Source organism: Podarcis gaigeae (assembly GCF_964106915.1).
Source record: "Podarcis gaigeae genome assembly, chromosome: 3".
Taxonomy (NCBI): domain Eukaryota; kingdom Metazoa; phylum Chordata; class Lepidosauria; order Squamata; family Lacertidae; genus Podarcis; species Podarcis gaigeae.
Window position 1 is genome coordinate 95,820,191 of NC_139680.1, and position 17,137 is coordinate 95,837,327.

At 43.4% G+C, this 17,137-nt stretch overlaps 2 protein-coding genes across 3 annotated transcripts in view; one reads left to right on the forward strand and one right to left on the reverse strand.

Moving 5' to 3' along the window:
* The window catches only part of PTPN14 (protein tyrosine phosphatase non-receptor type 14), a 461,328-nt gene that overhangs the window by 139,564 nt on the left and 304,627 nt on the right, over positions 1-17,137 (forward strand). The window lies entirely within an intron of this gene.
* SMYD2 (SET and MYND domain containing 2) overlaps positions 1-17,137 on the reverse strand; it is a 40,768-nt gene that overhangs the window by 13,631 nt on the left and 10,000 nt on the right. For both annotated transcript variants that reach the window (XR_014562765.1, XM_083733629.1), the window contains exons 2-5: positions 14,104-14,167; positions 5,660-5,770; positions 3,184-3,244; positions 1,038-1,162 (exon numbers count right to left, since the gene is read on the reverse strand). Coding sequence is in view for 1 of the 2 variants with exons in the window: in XM_083733629.1 (XP_083589755.1) it covers positions 1,038-1,162; positions 3,184-3,244; positions 5,660-5,770; positions 14,104-14,167 (361 nt within the window). In the remaining variant the exon portion in view is untranslated. The remainder of the gene's footprint in view (positions 1-1,037; positions 1,163-3,183; positions 3,245-5,659; positions 5,771-14,103; positions 14,168-17,137) is intronic.

Genomic DNA, 17,137 nt, shown 5'->3' on the forward strand with positions numbered 1-17,137 from the left:
CTAGCTTTACAAGAAGGGAGGTCAGAGTTTGCCTGCAATTTAGTTTTATAGTGGAATATTAAGGATGCAGCAGCCGGGCTGAGCTGCAGTAGAGTGTGTCAGCATCCTGGAACCAGGTGGGGCGAAAAGGCAGCTGAGTGTGTTATTATCAGTCTCAAAATGACATTCAGTTCCAAGCCGTACCTTCCATTACATCATTTAGACAGCAGCATCTTTTAAAATGTGTATACAACAGCATTCATGTCATGTACTAACATCAAACATTACTATCTCGATGTTTGTAAAAAACAATCATTTCCTAATATATAGTGTTTATGTTTACAATATGTGCTCAGTATGCAGTGGCGTAGCGTGGGTTGTCAGCACCCGGGGCAAGGCAAGTAATTTGCACCCCCTAACCCGTGGATTTGCGCCCCCTAACCCTAACCCCCCGATGTTGTGCCCGGTGTGGTCGGCCCCCCCTGCATCCCCCACGCTACGCCACTGTCAGTATGTTTATGTATTGGTCTGCATTTTGTATATCTACTCTATGATACATATTATTGTTTCTTTTTTGAAGAAAGTCAACAATAAATTAAAAGGGTAAAAGCTAAAGAAAATGGGACTGAGTACTAGGCTATATCAAAAGGGGGGGTGGAATGAGAACTGCATAGATCACTTCCACACTTTACATTTTTGGGACAAATACTGAAGAAATGTAATATGCAAACATGCATAAAATTATTTGCCAAGGCTTTGGTTTCCAGAACCACTAGGAGGCTTCTAATAGAGGGTTTTGGGGGATGATTCAATTTAGTGTGTGCAACACCCTTAAACCATTTTGAAGCAAAGTCCATTCCTCCTGCCCCATCTGACAGAGTTTTGTGGGGCTGGCAAGGCCCAAAATGTGGGATTTATCACACAAAATTGCACACAATTCTAAGCTTCTTTTTCAACCTTACTTCCTGTACTTCTGGTTCAGTGCAAGATCACATGCTCCCAAAGGTGCCATTTGGATCCAGCCTAACCCCCTACCCCCTTTTTAAAATCCATCTTACTTGACCAAAAAGGACCACAAGAGCTGCATTGTCAGGGTATTCTATATGCTTTGAATAAAAGTGATGGAGAGCCGAGATGTCATTCTGAATCAACTCTCTCTTTTCATTGTCGAGCTTATCGAGATCTGCAAAGGAAAAGAAATCCCTTTTCAATACAAAGACCAATTTACTTGCAGTGAAGTGCAGCGAAGTCTGCTTCAAGACAGGACGCCCTCGAAGAAAAGAGAACCAGTCACAAGAACTCTTCTTTGAACTGCAGGGAGTATCATTTTCTTCCTTGTAGGGCTTGTGGAAGGGAACAATGCCAGGAAGCATCTAACAGCTGGCACATTTCTACCCATATATTAGCTGGGAATAATATTGGCTTATGAAACGCACTGTGTAATCTTTTTGTGTATTTGTCAATGCACCACTAACGAATGCTCAAGTATGCCACTGAACCACTGACACCTAATGAAAGGCCTCCCTGTGTGGGAAGAACAGTTCCTCACAGGACATCAAAACTGGGTTTTTACTCTGGTTAAAAAAACAATCAATCGAAAATAAAATATTGATAAATGCCACGCCAGACTTCAGTAAATGATAGAGATCCTAGAGTGAGTGTGTGTGTGTGTGTGTGTGTGTGGGTGGCGGGGGGGGGGAGAAGATGCAGTGTGGTGTAGTGGTTAAGAGTGGTGGACTCGTAATCTGGTGAACCGGGTTCGCGTATCTGCTCCTCCACATGCAGCTGCTGGGTGACCTTGGGCCAGTCACACTTCTCTGAAGTCTCTCAGCCCCACTCACCTCACAGAGTGTTTTTTGTGGGGGAGGAAGGGAAAGGAGAATGTTAGCCGCTTTGAGACTCCTTCGGGTAGTGATAAAGCGGGATATCAAATCCAAACTCTTCTCCCTCCCCCCCCCCCCACATACAGCATAACAATGTGATCTTGCAGCCCACTTCTGCTCAATTCAGCATCAAGTTGCCTGAAAAAGTGACACATTAAGCAACCTAATATGCTAAAGCCAGAAGGTTGGTGGGGTTTTTATTTAAATGGTCTTCCTAAAAATGCAATAAATATAATGAAGTGGTATTCTTGTCAAATGCACAAAAGTTGTACATTTATTCCTAGAGATAGCTGCATTTCATGACCGCATCTCATGGTGCTTTGACTAAGCAGAAGTCAAATCTAAGACATTATAGTTCTCTAATATGTGCATGGTTGTGCTCACTTGTTCCTCTTATTGTCAGCACCGAGGAAGAGAGCAGCACTACGAATGCTTGGCAGGCAATGCCAGTTTGCTTAGCCTTCTTAATAGCGGCTCAGTTTTGAGCTCTGCCTTGAGCTGGGGAAATAAGTTCACACACACACACAGGCCTTCACTCCTCCTTAGATCACCTTTAGGAGCATTTGGGATGTGGCAACCGCCGAGGACATGTCAGATTTGACTGGCAGTGACAGATATGCAACTCAACACTGGAGGGCCCTGCAATTAGCTCCAAAGACACTGTCACTATCAAGCAACTGTACCATCACTGACTAGATGCCCCCTGGTAACAATGCTGGCTGTTTTAAAATTTCACATTACAATCCACCAAAGTCACCCGAGTTGCCAGGAAGGCTGTTTTGACGAGACAGAAGTGTAATCAATGGACCAGAATTTCAATTCACTTTTATCCAAGGTAAGGGGAACAATAGAATCATTGGCGGTGGCAGCGGAGTGGGGAGAATGGTATATCTACCTTGTTGATGTAGATATAGAAACGCACGTGCATAAAATGTTTGTGTATTGTACTATGATTAGTATGTGCAAAGCTATAGAGGCAAATAGCAAGGCCAAAGAGGGTATATATAGCTTGTGACTTTTCCACGAAAACTCACTGTATTCAAGATAAACAATGATAATTCATAACAGAAGTGATAATGTAACCTTTTGGTACTGTATTGTGTCTGTTTTTTATTGTTTTTGCCTATTGCATTGTATTTTTGATGTACTGTTAGTCACTTTGAGACTTTTTCTAAAGAGCGATGAATAAATATCATTCTCAATACTACAGGAAGAGAGAGAGAGAGATGTAAAAACAGGCAGGTTTTGTTGAACAGCTACAAAACGCTTTCTGAACCGCCTATGGAATAACCCTTGGAGTCTTCCGTTTTTCTATACTTACGGGATTCAAACTCTGTTATAGAAAGGAGCTTTTCTGACTCAGTCCTTCCAGGGTGTGTTTTCTAGTAATGAAGAAAAGAAAAGTGACATTTTCAAAAAAGTTCCACACACATTCCATCAGCTTATTCACAACTGTCCTTTCTAACACACACACACACACACACACACACACACACACACACACACACTGCCCAGATGAGTCAACAAACTGCACTCTGGTTTAAATCTGCTGACACCCTAGGCCACTATATCCCCAAACTCCTGTGAAAATGCCTGCACAAACAGAACAAGTATTTCTTAATTATTATTTTTAAACGAAAATCGTAATTTCTTTTAGCGGCAGATTTGCAGAAAGCAACTAACAGCAGCAAGCTATTAGAAGGCAGACTTTGCTTTGAGGAAAGTGAATAATCTCAATGTTGACAGAGTTCAAAAGCAACACTCCAGCGTTGGCCTAAGGCCACTTCTTTGTAATCTTGGCCATTAAATATGGGTTTGCAGGTGGCCCAGCAGCTGAGGTTCAGGGACTATGGTTTGCATATTTAGCTTTCATATGGCGTGTAGGGCTCCCTCCCACTTCCCTGCAAGCTATAAAAGCACAAATTTATTCCAATGACTTTTCATCATTAAACATCTAATTTTGTTTGTGGATCACCACTAGAGTGTGTTTAAAAAAAAATTAAAAAAAGAAAGGAAAGGAAAGAAGCACAGGGGGAGTCAGGCAAGCTACCATCCCAGCATGCCTTCAGAGTCCTCTCTCCCCACTGCATCTGGGTCACCCTTATCACAGAAGCAGTTCTCAAAATGTACAGAATTTCTTCAAAGGCCATTGTTTAGGAGGTTTGATTTTTTTAAAATCATTATTACAGAGGGGGAGAGAAGTTGGGAGCGTTATGATAACATACGAAGCTGTGACCTTGAAACTTACTGGTCCCACTTTGTTTCCCTGCGAACACTCTATGAGTGAGAGAGAAAGAGAACATGCTTCAGAAAACCACATTTTGCCTTGGGAGAAGCCTCCATAAATAGGGTCAGATTTCCCTCCAGCTTAGAGGGCTTCCTACTTATGGAGACCTGGGCCACATCCATTCTGAACATTTAAAGCACTACTATAGTATACTTTAGCAGCCACGGCTCCACCCAGAGGATCCTGGGAACTGTACTTTGTTAAGGATGCTGAGAGCTGTTAGAAGACCCCTGTTTCCCACGAACTACAACTCCCAGAGTTCCTTGGGAAAAGATATTGATTGGAACAGAATGTCTGCCAGCAATGCTGCAGTTGATTGCAGATCCGACATTGAGCAGTGAGTTCATGTAGATGGCCTTCAAGGTCCCTTCCAACACTGTAATTCTATGGATTTTATCTATTAAGTATTAAATTTATATACGTCCGAAGATTCTGGTTCTACTTCAGGGCAGTTCACAAGAGAACACCACAAAATAAATAGTTCAAAAAGAAGATGAATACCCACCCCCAACACAGTTAAAAAGGCTGTAGGGACTGGGAGAAGAGGAACATTTTGAGGGACCTAAAGATGTATAATGAAGGCATCAGACGGACCTCCCTGAGAAGAACATTCCACAAACGAGGAGCCACTGCAGAAAAGGCCCGTTCTTGTGTTGCTGCCCTTCCGACCTTTCGTGGAAGCAGCACACAAAGAAGGGATTTAGAGTATGATCACAGAGTCCGGGAGAGGTGGTCTTTAAGGTATTGCAGTTCCTCTGCATCCTTCCCTGTTTTTAAGTACAAGTGGTCTGTTCTTGCCTGAAAGGTGTCCTTTCCATCTGGGAAGGACATATTGCCACTGAGGCTTCATTTCCTAGTGAGAGGAGCATCTGGTTGAGTCTTCAGCCTGGGGAACAAGACTGTCCCTGGTCAAGCTGCCAAGAAGCCCATGTGTATGTAATGTCATATGTGAAGGAACCACCAGCCTCCAGACAGCTGGACTGTGGAGAATCTGTCCAAAACAGACAGAAGAATTTGAAATTCATGGCAACATAGCCATAATGAGCATCTGAAACAGAGATTTGTGCAGTTCCCCTAATAAACCCTGTTTCACTGAGCTTCACATCAACGTTATGCAATGCAAAAACACTGTGTGAACTGCTTGCAGTCAAGTCTTGTGCCCGAGGACATTGGGAATAAAAGGTGCTATTACATTTGTAAGGCTTTGCTTTCCAAAGACTTTGCGCAAAGCATGTTTGACGGAGAAATTCAATGAAGAACGAGGGAGGTGACTTAATAGATGGAAAGGGTTCAAGAGCACAGTACTTCAAGAGGTTCTTAAGCACAAACACTGCAGATGCTTCAACTACTCATGTTAGGAGCAACTGCCGGCCTATACACAAACAAGATGTTGTGAAGCGACTTTGCACCGGAGACTACTGGAGCACAGAGTCACTTCCCTGGCTCTTTCCATCTCCAAACAAAACAAAACAAAACAGAAATCTGGCCGAAGTCTTTGGGTCCTGCTCACCTGTTTGGCAATAATCCTTGCAGTGAGTCTCACAGTCTCTGAGGGATTCCAGTTCTGCCCAAACGCACACATGGCCGAGCATTCCAGCTTGTGCAGGGGCCAGTCCTGTTTCTGGAAGATTAAAAAGGCATAAAAAAAAAAAATCAACACTGCACATTTGTGCTTTGCAAATGAGAAGAGGATGCCCTGCGCCCCACCTGGGCCTGGAGGTCAAGTGAAATGTGTTTCCTCTAGGACACTTGCTAAAGTCAGCTAAGGATGGAACCAATCGGGAGATAAAAGAGCTATTTCATGAGATTGTTTTTAACATGCTCCAAAACGATATATTATAAAAGTCACACCCTAGACTAGTTAAGAACGCAGGAAAAGCCTTACCAGATCAGGCCTAAGGGCCATCAATTCCAGCACCACGCTCTCCCGGTAGCTGACTAGAGGCTTATGAGAAGTCTTCAAGCAGGACATGAAAGCAAGAGTGCTCTCCCTGCCTGTGATTCACAGCAACTGGTATTCAGAGGCATACCCTGAACATGGCCGTCATGTCTGGTAGCTGTTGACAGCTTTATCCTTCAATGAATCAGACCAATCCTCTTTTAAAGTCATCTAAGTTGGTGGCCATCACTACTAGTTGCAAGGTTACAAATCAAGAGCAGTGTTGCAGATTTGGCTGCCAGCTGGCCTGGACAAGTCAGATTCACTACCCACTCAAACCGTTCAGCCTCCCCACATTCCCATCTCTTGCCAAAGTGCAGAGGAATCTTGACATGCTCTCTGCTTGCCCTCCCCCCCTGCATCCTCCACAGCCTCTGCTTCCATTTCACGACCCATCCACTAACCAACTCTCCAAGGATAGACACTCCTGACAAAATACTCAATGAGACCTATAGATGACCTAGCATTTTTCTTCTGAATGAGAAAGCAAAACAAACTCAACTGTCCTGCCGCTGCAGCTCATCCCTTAGTCAAGGACCTGGGAATGGGGAGATGCTGCAGTTCAACCACAGGGCAAATACTCTGCATTCAAAGGTGTCAGGTTCAATCCCTGGTATCTCCAAGCAGGGCACAACAGTCAAACTGAGATATCTAATGGCAATGACTTGGTTGAAGTCACTGCATTAAGTTCTTTATACCTAGAGTATTATGGACATAACAAACACAAAAATTAAATGGGCAAATTCTGGAAGTACCAAGAGTTGTCAAGAAATGAGCATAAGAGCCAAAGAAGAGCCTTTTTGGACTAGGCCAAAGGCCTACGTGAAGTCCAGCATTCAGTTTCCCACCAGCAAATGGATGGTGACCATTCAGAAACCTGATTGTGTGGGAAATATTTCCCAGAAATCTCCACTTATATTTGCCAAATAAGCAATCATAATAAAGCGCTCTCTCTCTCTCTCTCTCTCTGTGTGTGTGTGTGTGTGTGTGTGTGTGTGTGTGACTGAAAAGGGCTTTATTTCATATCACAATATCTGACACTGCCCAGAAAGGAAGTTGTCAAGTAGCAGCTTAGATTCTTCACTAAACAATTAACTTTTTGGTACACAAGGGGTAGAATACCACATTCCGCATTTGGGTTTGTACTGCCGAAAAAAGAAAAAGAAAAAGAAAGAAATGTTAAGGAAGATACAAAATTGACAATGCCAATATGTCCTTCCAATGTTCCGTCCTGACCCTTTGATTCTTTAAGCATAGTTAATTAAAATTTTTCCTCAGGCAGAATCCGACTGAGCTATGTGAACTAGTAAGGTGGTTAAAGGGACAAGATATGGCTGAATTGTGCAAAACAAGATAAAAGCCAGGAATATTGCAGAAGAGGGGAGCAGTGTCTGAGTAATACCTGGCATGGAAACACTGTGACAGCGGCCTTTTTAGTGATCACAGCAGGACCGCATTTAACATTCTTTTCCACAATTTTTCTAAGCCGTTTGACTGGTAGCGGGCAGCATTGTTCTAGCCAACTCCCCAGTGCTGTATTAACGACACTGTAGGTTCAAGGGGGGGTGGGGGGGACTATGCAGACAATATTTCTCTCTGATTTAAGGACAGAATGAGAAAATGTCTGGAAAAGCAAGTTTGCTAGGGCACCTGCTTTTATAAAAATCAAAGCGGAAGCATGAGCTACCTCCAGTGGGTTCTTCAAAATGGCTTCCGTCGGCTACGGATGTGCCAGAAGCCTATAGGATTCTAATACAATAACAAAAGTCCCCGGAAGCCAATACTTCGAATGAATCTGTGGAGCTGGGGCGGGGAATCTCCCACAGATGGCCTCAAAGCTAGCCTATGTGTTCTAGGCATGTCTACATGGAGGCAGTAAGTCAAGGGGGAAAGGTCAAAGGGGCAGGGGAAGATTTCTAGAATGAACGAGCGAAATTCTCACTTTAAAAAATAAATAAATAAAAAACTCATGTAATTTTCGTATTGTTCTTTTCACAAATTGGACTGATGCCAAAACACAGTTGGAGAGCCTAACATCCTTGATTCCACGTAACAGAGCCAAGGACACTATTCATAAAACTGGTGCTCTCAAGTGTGAAAAATTAGACTCAATCAACCCTTGACATTATATAAAAAGCAGAATAGTGGCCCAGGGGAGGGAAGGTGAATTTACATTTCTGATTGCCATTCTCCTTATTTCTGTCTGTTTAGTTCTTCAAAAGTAGGTTGGCAACCTAGCTTTGCAGCCCTGAGGATAAGAAGAATGCCATGGATACAGAAAAGTGTGATTCTCACCTTTCTGAAAGGCTTGTTCACACTGCCTTATTCCATTTCTCCCCAAGTCTCCCTAAGAGTTGGTTTCCACATGAGCTTTCACATGACACAGAAAACCAATGGAATTATAATGCATGTTCAGCGCTCATTCCTGTGTTATTTGAATCCAGAAAAAACCCAGTTTGCTGTCCCCTTAACCTGGAAAACTCATGGGAGTAAATTTGGGGCTGTATACCAGCAAACAGTTCTTTTTTTGCCATTTTCATGGGTGAGTAATAAGGGAACAGAAGCACAGGTGTGCGGAAAGAGTGGGGGAGTGGTGACGCTGTCCGTTCGTTGTTGTGACACATCACACTCACTGGTGTGGATGAAATTTAGCAAATCAGTCAAAAAGCCACATATCACAGCTGGTTCGACAGCATGAAAGGAGCATCAGAAAAGGAACCAAAGAACCAGCATCACAGTCAGGAAAACCAGTGCAAGATTCCCCACATCTGAATGCGCCCTTACTTATTCACCACAACTGAACCTACAGCAGGGGTGGGGAATCTGGGGCCGTGCAGCACTGCTGAACTACAACTCCCATCATCCTTGGCCCTCAGCCATGCTTGCTGGCAAGGTTTTTTACGCAACTGGAAGCAAAATGTAGTGTTGAGGGGAAACTGTGCAGTTGAAAAATGTGCCATTGGAAAATAGGGAGGTAGATCACATACCCGAGGAACACCATGCACACAAATGATATAATGTGCTCTGCTTCAATACTTAAACTGCCCAAACCATATTTAAACAAGCCGCCTTTTTGAGCAGAACCTCCTTTTCTTCACCGTCATCTCCGGGCAGGTAATGCTTTGTCACATCCTTGCAAATACACTTAAAGTACTCTGAGTGTGTGTGTGTGCGTGTGCATGCCTAAGGCAGATTCATAAGTGAATTATCTGTGTATAGTAGGTAAGAACTGCTCACTGCTATGCAGAAACCATCCCTAATACAGTGGTACCTCGGTTCTCAAGCATCTTGGAAGCCAAATATTGCGGTTTTCGGAAGCCGAAAACCCGGAAGTAAATGCTTCCATTTTCAAATGTGCATGGGAAGTCGAATGGATTCTGCTGCGGTTTTTTCCCAGTTTTCTCCATTGAAACTGCAGGCTGCCCTTTGCGCCTTGGTTTTCGAATGTTTCGGAAGCCAAATGGTCTTCCAGAACGTATTACGTTCGAAAACCGAAGTACCACTGTATAAGCAAGGAGCTAAGCAGGCTTTGTGTTCATTTGGAGCTTTTTTGTGTGGGGGGGGGATGTCTGAAAAGGAGTTTGCACAGTTGGAAAACCTGCTTTAAACCTCCCTACCAAGCTTGCTGAGGCTAATGGGAGTTGAGGCGCAACAGCATCTATAGGTTTGACATCCCTGATCTACAGGATTGGCCTGTCATTTAAAAGCTTTCCTACAGGGTCTATCAATATTATGAGGATTTAATACATGTGGGTTAAACCACAGAGCCTAAGGCTTGCCGATCAGAAGGTCAGCGGTTCGAATCCCTGCGACGGGGTGAGCTCCCGTTGCTCGGTCCCTGCTCCTGCCAACCTAGCAGTTCGAAAGCACAAAGTACAAGTAGATAAATAGGTACTGCTCTGGTGGGAAGGTAAACGGCGTTTCCATGTGCTGCTCTGGTTCGCCAGAAGCGGCTTAGTCATGCTGGTCACATGACCCGGAAACTGTATGCTGGCTCCCTCGGCCAGTAAAGCGAGATGAGTGCCACAACCCCAGTCGTCCGCGACTGGACCTAATGGTCAAGAGTCCCTTTACCTATTTACTTGTGCATATATATTTTTAAAGGTAAGTCATACCCTGGGGTCTTTTTATTTGCCACACAAAGGAACAAGCATTTTAGTAAATGACTATGCCAGGAAACAAATTCACTGAGTGCTTCTATTATCACTTCTGAATATTTTGATTCTCTTTAAAAGCAAAGAACCAAAACTACCCACATTATCTGTCAAGGTGGCCTCTTGAGGAAGTTAACAGGCATATTAGTGGAAGCACAAAATTGTTGGAAAAGAAGGGGGGAACCTCCCACCCCCTTTCCCATTATGTTTTCTTTTCTTTTGAGAGCTTCTTCAAACACTGAAAGAGAAAAAAGACAAATAAAGGGCTGCATCCACTATAATTAGCTGACCTCAACTTATTAAGAATTGAATAGAGGTGTTTTATAGTAGGAAAAAACAGCCTGTGCCCCCAAGACTTAGTTCATCATATCTACACTTGTAAAATGCTGCCCTCTCAAAGTACTTATCTACAGTGCTGTTAACAGCCAGTTTCTGAGGTGGAATAAAAAAAAGACGGCACTAGGTCTAATGCTCCTTTGACCCAAAATTTATTGTTACTATTTTAGATAAATAGCTGTGCATGTTATCTGAATTCAATTGGGGTTGTTAGCCAGCTTTGATCCGTCAATTGTGAAAGGCAGAATGGAACCAACTAGCTATCAAGCTAGTTCTCCTATCAAGACCACCACGATGCAAATGAAAGAAAAGAAAGCTCAACCAAAATGATCAAGGGGGTGGGAAAAGTTGCAGCATTTGGGATGTTTTAGTTTAGAGAAAATGTAAGGGTTGACTGTGTAATGTGAAGAAAACCAAAGCAAAGAGCATGCATTTTCATGGAGGTACGAAAGGGAAACATTTGCTATACAACAGAGTCCTACAAGTTCAATATCAAGGCCCCAATGCCCTTCTCGGCTGCAAAACAGAATTGCTGAGCCACTAAAAAAAAAAACCACCTAAAAAAAACCAACCACCACCCAAAGTCTTTGAAGAAGATAAAGATGAAAATGTGATACAGATTTTCTGTGCAGCACGTACAGTCAGCAGAGACTAGGTTCTAAGGAACACAATGCTTGAAGGTAACTTTGAAAAAGAATTCGGTGTTGGCAATGTTCGTACAGTACTTTGGAAGAAGCCCCCAAATGCTGAAGAGAAGCATTTTACCAAGTGAGGAGCAAAAAAACCCCCGTAAGCATTTCATACAGTGTGATGAAAAAGGCACGATCAATACTGGTATGTTCAAAATATAAAGATCAAGTCTCTTGAAGTCCTATTGAATAAAGCATTACATTGCACATGATGACCCGAAGGAAGGGCTTTATGAAATCATTATATAATTGCACATCTTAAGACCTGAATATAAATCTCAACTCTCCTGCAACTTTTTAATGTCCAGAGGGCCTGATAGAAGAACCCTTCATTCTTGGAAGGCTGCTTTGTTACAACAGCCTTGCAGGCGCCGTGGGAAGCACTCACCTTGAGCAGGCAAGCGCAGGAACGTAGGACAGTCTGTAACTCGGGGTTTGGGAATGTATGGCCCAAAACTCCAACTCCCATCATCTCTGACTACTGGGCTGTGTTGGCTGGAGCTGATGGGAGTTCACAGCATTGGGGATAGCCACACATTTCCTAGCTAGGGCAAATCCTGAGGGCCAGAAGGAATGACTTGGAGGGCCACATTTGGCCAGTGGATATGAGGTTTTTTCTCCACTCCTGAGTATCAGCTTCCTCTCTCCCATTCTCCTCCAATTCTCTTAAAAGGAATAATTATTTGGATCAGCTAGTGAAAATGATGGGCAGCACATTCAGGGGACACACACACACACACGCACGCACACACACACACACACACACACACACACACACACAATTAAGGAGAGAGGAGCATGCCTGCTTAGCTAAAACTAGCTGATTCTGACCATAGTGGCAGGACTTGGAAATATGGCTTCAGTTCCCACCTGATCCATGAAGAGGCTGGTGAAATCAGTCAAAATGCATATTCCTGCATTGAAAGCAAAGGGGCAAATATGTATGTCAAGGCCAATGTCTCTACAGTGGGGAAAACAGCAGCAGAAAAAAAGGGGGGAGGGTGATATATTCTGAACACAGAATATGATTTCAACTCTTTGTTTTGTTTCAAATGGGTAATTTTGAAGACGACGCCACCTGCCATTTTTGCACCAAAAAGACAGGATGAAAATGCTGTATTAGTCATAAATATTCAATTTGGTGCCATAATATGGGGGGGGGGGGTGAGTTGGCAAAAATAAAATATGACTAACTGTTCACATGACAACCCTTTCTGAGGTAGATAGAGCACTATCAAGTAACCTGTGCAACTTTTTCATATAGCGACACCTTCCAACAACCAATCTACATCTACATGTTTCTAACCTCAAAAATGGCTGTGTGGATTAGCTCCAATGTGGCCCCGCGGGAATCTTTATCTGGCTCCTGGGACTCCGCCCTCCTGAGCCATGCCCTCTACCCCAGGCCACGCCCCTCGCCGGCCTTGCCTCACAGCCTCCTGGAGTGTTTTCGCCTGGAATGTGTCCTTGAATGCTTGAGAATCACTCTTTCTTGTCTGGATGAAGGATAGAGAGGGGTGTGTACAGAACCTAGACTACCGTACAAAGAAAAAGTAAAATGAAGTGTTTTTGCTGGGCTTGAATGTGTCCTTGATCTGAGATAATGCCTCCTGCTTGCCTAGATGGAGAGTAGAGGTGTGTGAGAGCATGTAGACAAAGAAGTTTACTGTGCAAAAGTAGCATTTACATCCATTGTTTGGACCTCTTTTGCCTCTTGCCCTGCCCGCTGCTAGCATGCCCTCCTTACCCACCAGATGTTTCCATAGAAAGTATATCTCTCGATCTGAAAAAAAAGGTCCTCACCCCTGAATTAGCTCAGAGGACTAGAACACCAAACACACTTCAGAAATGACAAATGCAACCCTGGGGTTTTTATTAATGATCCCAGGTGGGTAAGTGCCAGAGTAGCAAGGGAAAGAAACACTTAATAAGGTTAGAGGCCTTTGCTTTTGTGCATTAAAGTTTTACCCCCACTAACTGTTCATTACTCTAAATAGGTCTACTTGCAGCTTCCTTTGCCCCTGTAATGAATGCATTATGACTAACCAAGTGAAAGCACAGTTGGTTTCTAAGCACACTATTATTATTAGCAGCAGCAGCAGCAGCAGCGGTGACTGTACATTTGTAAACAGATTCTTTCCCCGCAAAAGCTAAATCCAGCCTTTATTTCTGATTGCTCAGCTAGGCACAAGCTTCCTCACCAGCTTAGTGAAATAACGTTAAGCCATCTGGTATGTTTAAAGCAGGCAGAAGCTTCTGAAGCAATTAGGACCATGTAGCAGTCTACTAATCTAATGGTTCAGCGATACTATGACCCAGCACAGATGATCCTCTGTGACTCATTATGGCAATTTCAAAATTCCTAGAATTATTCAGGCCACGGCTATGATTCCACAGTGGCACCAACCCTCGGCAGCAAACTCCTTTCCTCTCTCAGCTAAGAACCCATTTGAATCCATAAATTCTTGCTATTTACCGTATTTTTTGCTCTATAAGACCCACTTTTTCCCTCCTAAAAAGTAAGGGGAAATGTGTGTGTGTGTTATGGAGCGAATACAGGCTGTGCAGCTATCCCAGAAGCCAGAACAGCTTTCACTGCGCAGCGATCCCTCTTGCTGTTCTGGCTTCTGAGATTCAGAATATTTTTTTTCTTGTTTTCCTCCTCCAAAAACTAGGTGCGTCTTGTGGTCTGGTGCGTCTTATAGAGCAAAAAATACGGTACCTATTGTAAACTGCCCTGGACATTTTTTTTTAGATTGAAGGAGGGTATGAAAACATTTGGAATAAAATAGAAGCAATGCCCTTTTTTGCCCACCATGGTTCCTGTGACACTCACCTGGCATTCTACGTTGCAGTAAAAAGCCTGCTTGCATCTTCCACACCTGGACAAGCCTTCTTTCCTTAAAAAGAGACAACGCACACAATTGTCATGCCTCTCCGGTGACAATCATTTAATAAAAATACTATGGCCATTAGCATTCCAGCATGCAGAAGCTGACCTGGTCAATAGGCATGGGACCCATATGGTCACAGAATCATAGAATTGTAGAATTGAAAGGGACCACAAGGGTCATCTAGTCCAACCCCCTGCAATGCAGGAATCTTTTGCTCAACATGGTATTCGAACCCATGACCCTGAGGCTAAGAGTCTCATGCTCTACCAACTGAGCTATCATGCAAGATCCCAGATGGCGTCTTATAACTGTTCTTAAACTGGGGGGTGGGCTGGAGAGAGGAATTATCCTGTAAACCAGGGGGGAGGATTCAATTATATTCACTTCTAAACATGAAAAAGTGGTTCTGTGCACCAGCCTTTTCCTCTCCTCTTCGAGCATGAGTTTGTCAAGCTATCATATAAAAAGAAAGAGCTATCCCTGGAGCTCACAGTTATCACTTTAATTGCATTGTGCACACTGCAAATGACTGAATCTAACAGGCACGATGATATAATTTGCTTCTTGGCAAATAAAAGTAATATACTTTGTTTAATCTGCTAATTTGTGGAGAAGCTCAAAGGCTCCCTTTTTTGTGTCTATTTAACACTGGGGCGTGCTTACATAAAAGAAAACAATTGTAACAACCCCAGTCCCTGAAGCCGTAAATGCTAGAGAAAGTTATTTAACATGCTGAGTTTTCTGCAACCAAGGCACTAAACTAGCAGCCCTCTTTCTGAGCACAGTTTTCTATACAATGGATAAACTGTGAAGCTGTTTTTTTATATATATAAACGTCATCTCCCTTTGGGACACCTCTACACAGTGGCTGCAAGAGGAAGTTCTTGAGCTTAGTTCCAGAGCACGCTGCATTGCAGCAAACCTACTGTGCTATATACTGCAATGCAACACATTACACCTGAGTGCCGTCATAGGGATCTCCCTATGGTCACAGCCAAGCAACCTCCCAGATATATTTACGAAACAGTGATCCACAAGCATCTCAACTTAAACTTAAGATATTGTAGCAAGACAGCTGTTAGGCTACTGCGGGTTGGACTATCGCTATGAGTTTGCCTTGAAAGCAGTGTCTGAGCACAGTCTGGGATTTCACAGTAGGGTACAGTTGTACCTTGGTTTTCGAACACCTTAGTTCCTGAACGTTTTGGCTCCTGAACATTGCAACCATGAAAGTGACTGTTCTGGTTTGCAAACTCTTTTTGGAAGCTGAAGGTCCGACGGGGCTTCAGTAGCTACTGATTGGCTGCAGGAGCTTCCTGCAGCCAATCAGAAACCGTGCTTTGATTTTTAAACGTTTTGGAAGTCTAACAGACTTCCAGAATGGATTCCACTTGAAAGGATTCATACTTCCAAGGTATGACTGTATTAATAACATTTCTTAATAGTCCTGGTGCAAAGTTGTGAATGACAAAGCCATCAAGGTTTGACAGGTACTTTGATCATACTTTCTCTTTCAGCAAGCCTACCCATGACATGTATTTTAATATAATGTAAATTTTAAAACCGACGATTCAATTTTTGCAATTTTTTTAAGCCAACTTGTTTTTAACATCTGGTTTTACTGGTGATTTTAAGGGGTGTGTTTTTCTGTACATTGCCTAGAGGCATTTTTATATCTTGTTAACAAATAAAGAAAATGAAGACTAAAGGCTGAAAAGCATCTTGGGGAAGTGTGTAACAATTCTGTTGTTCTGGGGATCATAATTACAATGGAATAAAAAAAAAAGAAAAAAGAAAAGAAGGCTTGGGGCAAACAGCCAAGGAGAGTGAGCCAGGTGCATATGAATAAAGGGCAGTTTGGAGGCAGAAAGAGATACGGAGGCAGAGTTAGCTAAAGACTGAAAATAATATTGGGGTACACAGTGGATCCAATGAGACATGATAATTTTCATGCCTGGTGAGAGTGTGCCATTTTTCCACTTCCGGGTTGGCGCCATCGCCGAATGGCGGACTCCCTCCGAGCTCCGGAGGGAGCCTGCTCGGCAGGGGCTGGGTTCTACCGCGTCGGCGTCGCAGGGACCCTCAAAAACCATGGGCGCTGAAACCCATGGGCATGGTGACTCGGCGGGCACCGTTTGCGCCCCCCGACCCGCGAAGGAGCCTTTTTAAAGGGTACGGAGCGGGTGCCGGGGGGGTGTGGTGCTATGAGTCCTCCGCTTCCCCTACCGAGCGAAGCCGCATGCCATTTGGCGGAGAGCGCTGACTTCTTCCATTGAAAATTCGGATTAAAAGAACAACCCGTGAGTAATTGGAAACTGGACTTAAAAAGGGAAAAAAGTTTAAATTTTAAATTCGGAGCGAGCGGGGGAGGTGCAAAAAGGAAGTCAGCCTCCCCCCTGTTGTAGAGGATTTAAAGCAAAGGATTTAACAGCTAAGATCGAGTGCTACCTAAGTTTGACAAAGTTACTAATTTCACGATGGAAAATTATAAGACTGGGCTGGAGGAGAAAAGTAGAATGTGAGCTAAAATGCACCCCCCCCCCGGGAACCAGGAGTGATCCGCGAGAGCGCCGGGAGAGGAGAAACAGAGGCTTTGACAGCTGTCAAAGGAGCTGTCAAAGCTGAAGAATAAAAAGAGAACTGTGTTATGAGGACTTTGCCGGTTACATTTGTTACAAATTAGATATAAATTGTATAAAACAAGGAATAACAAGTTACTTTGACTTTTGGGTGTGATCTGGAAGGAAACTGAGTTACTATAATCCCTCTAGAGGGGCTGTGGGACACTACAAGTATTGCTGGCATGGAATTCGAATTGGACTTTTTATCTCCTGGGAAACTGCAGAAATGGAACACTATTTTGTCTACAGAGGTCTCTACACTAAAGGAGACAATAGACTTATCTATTGAAGAATGGAAGGGACTTGACGTAAAGTTTTGTTCCTGAATAACAAAGCCTCTGTAGGGGATTTAGAA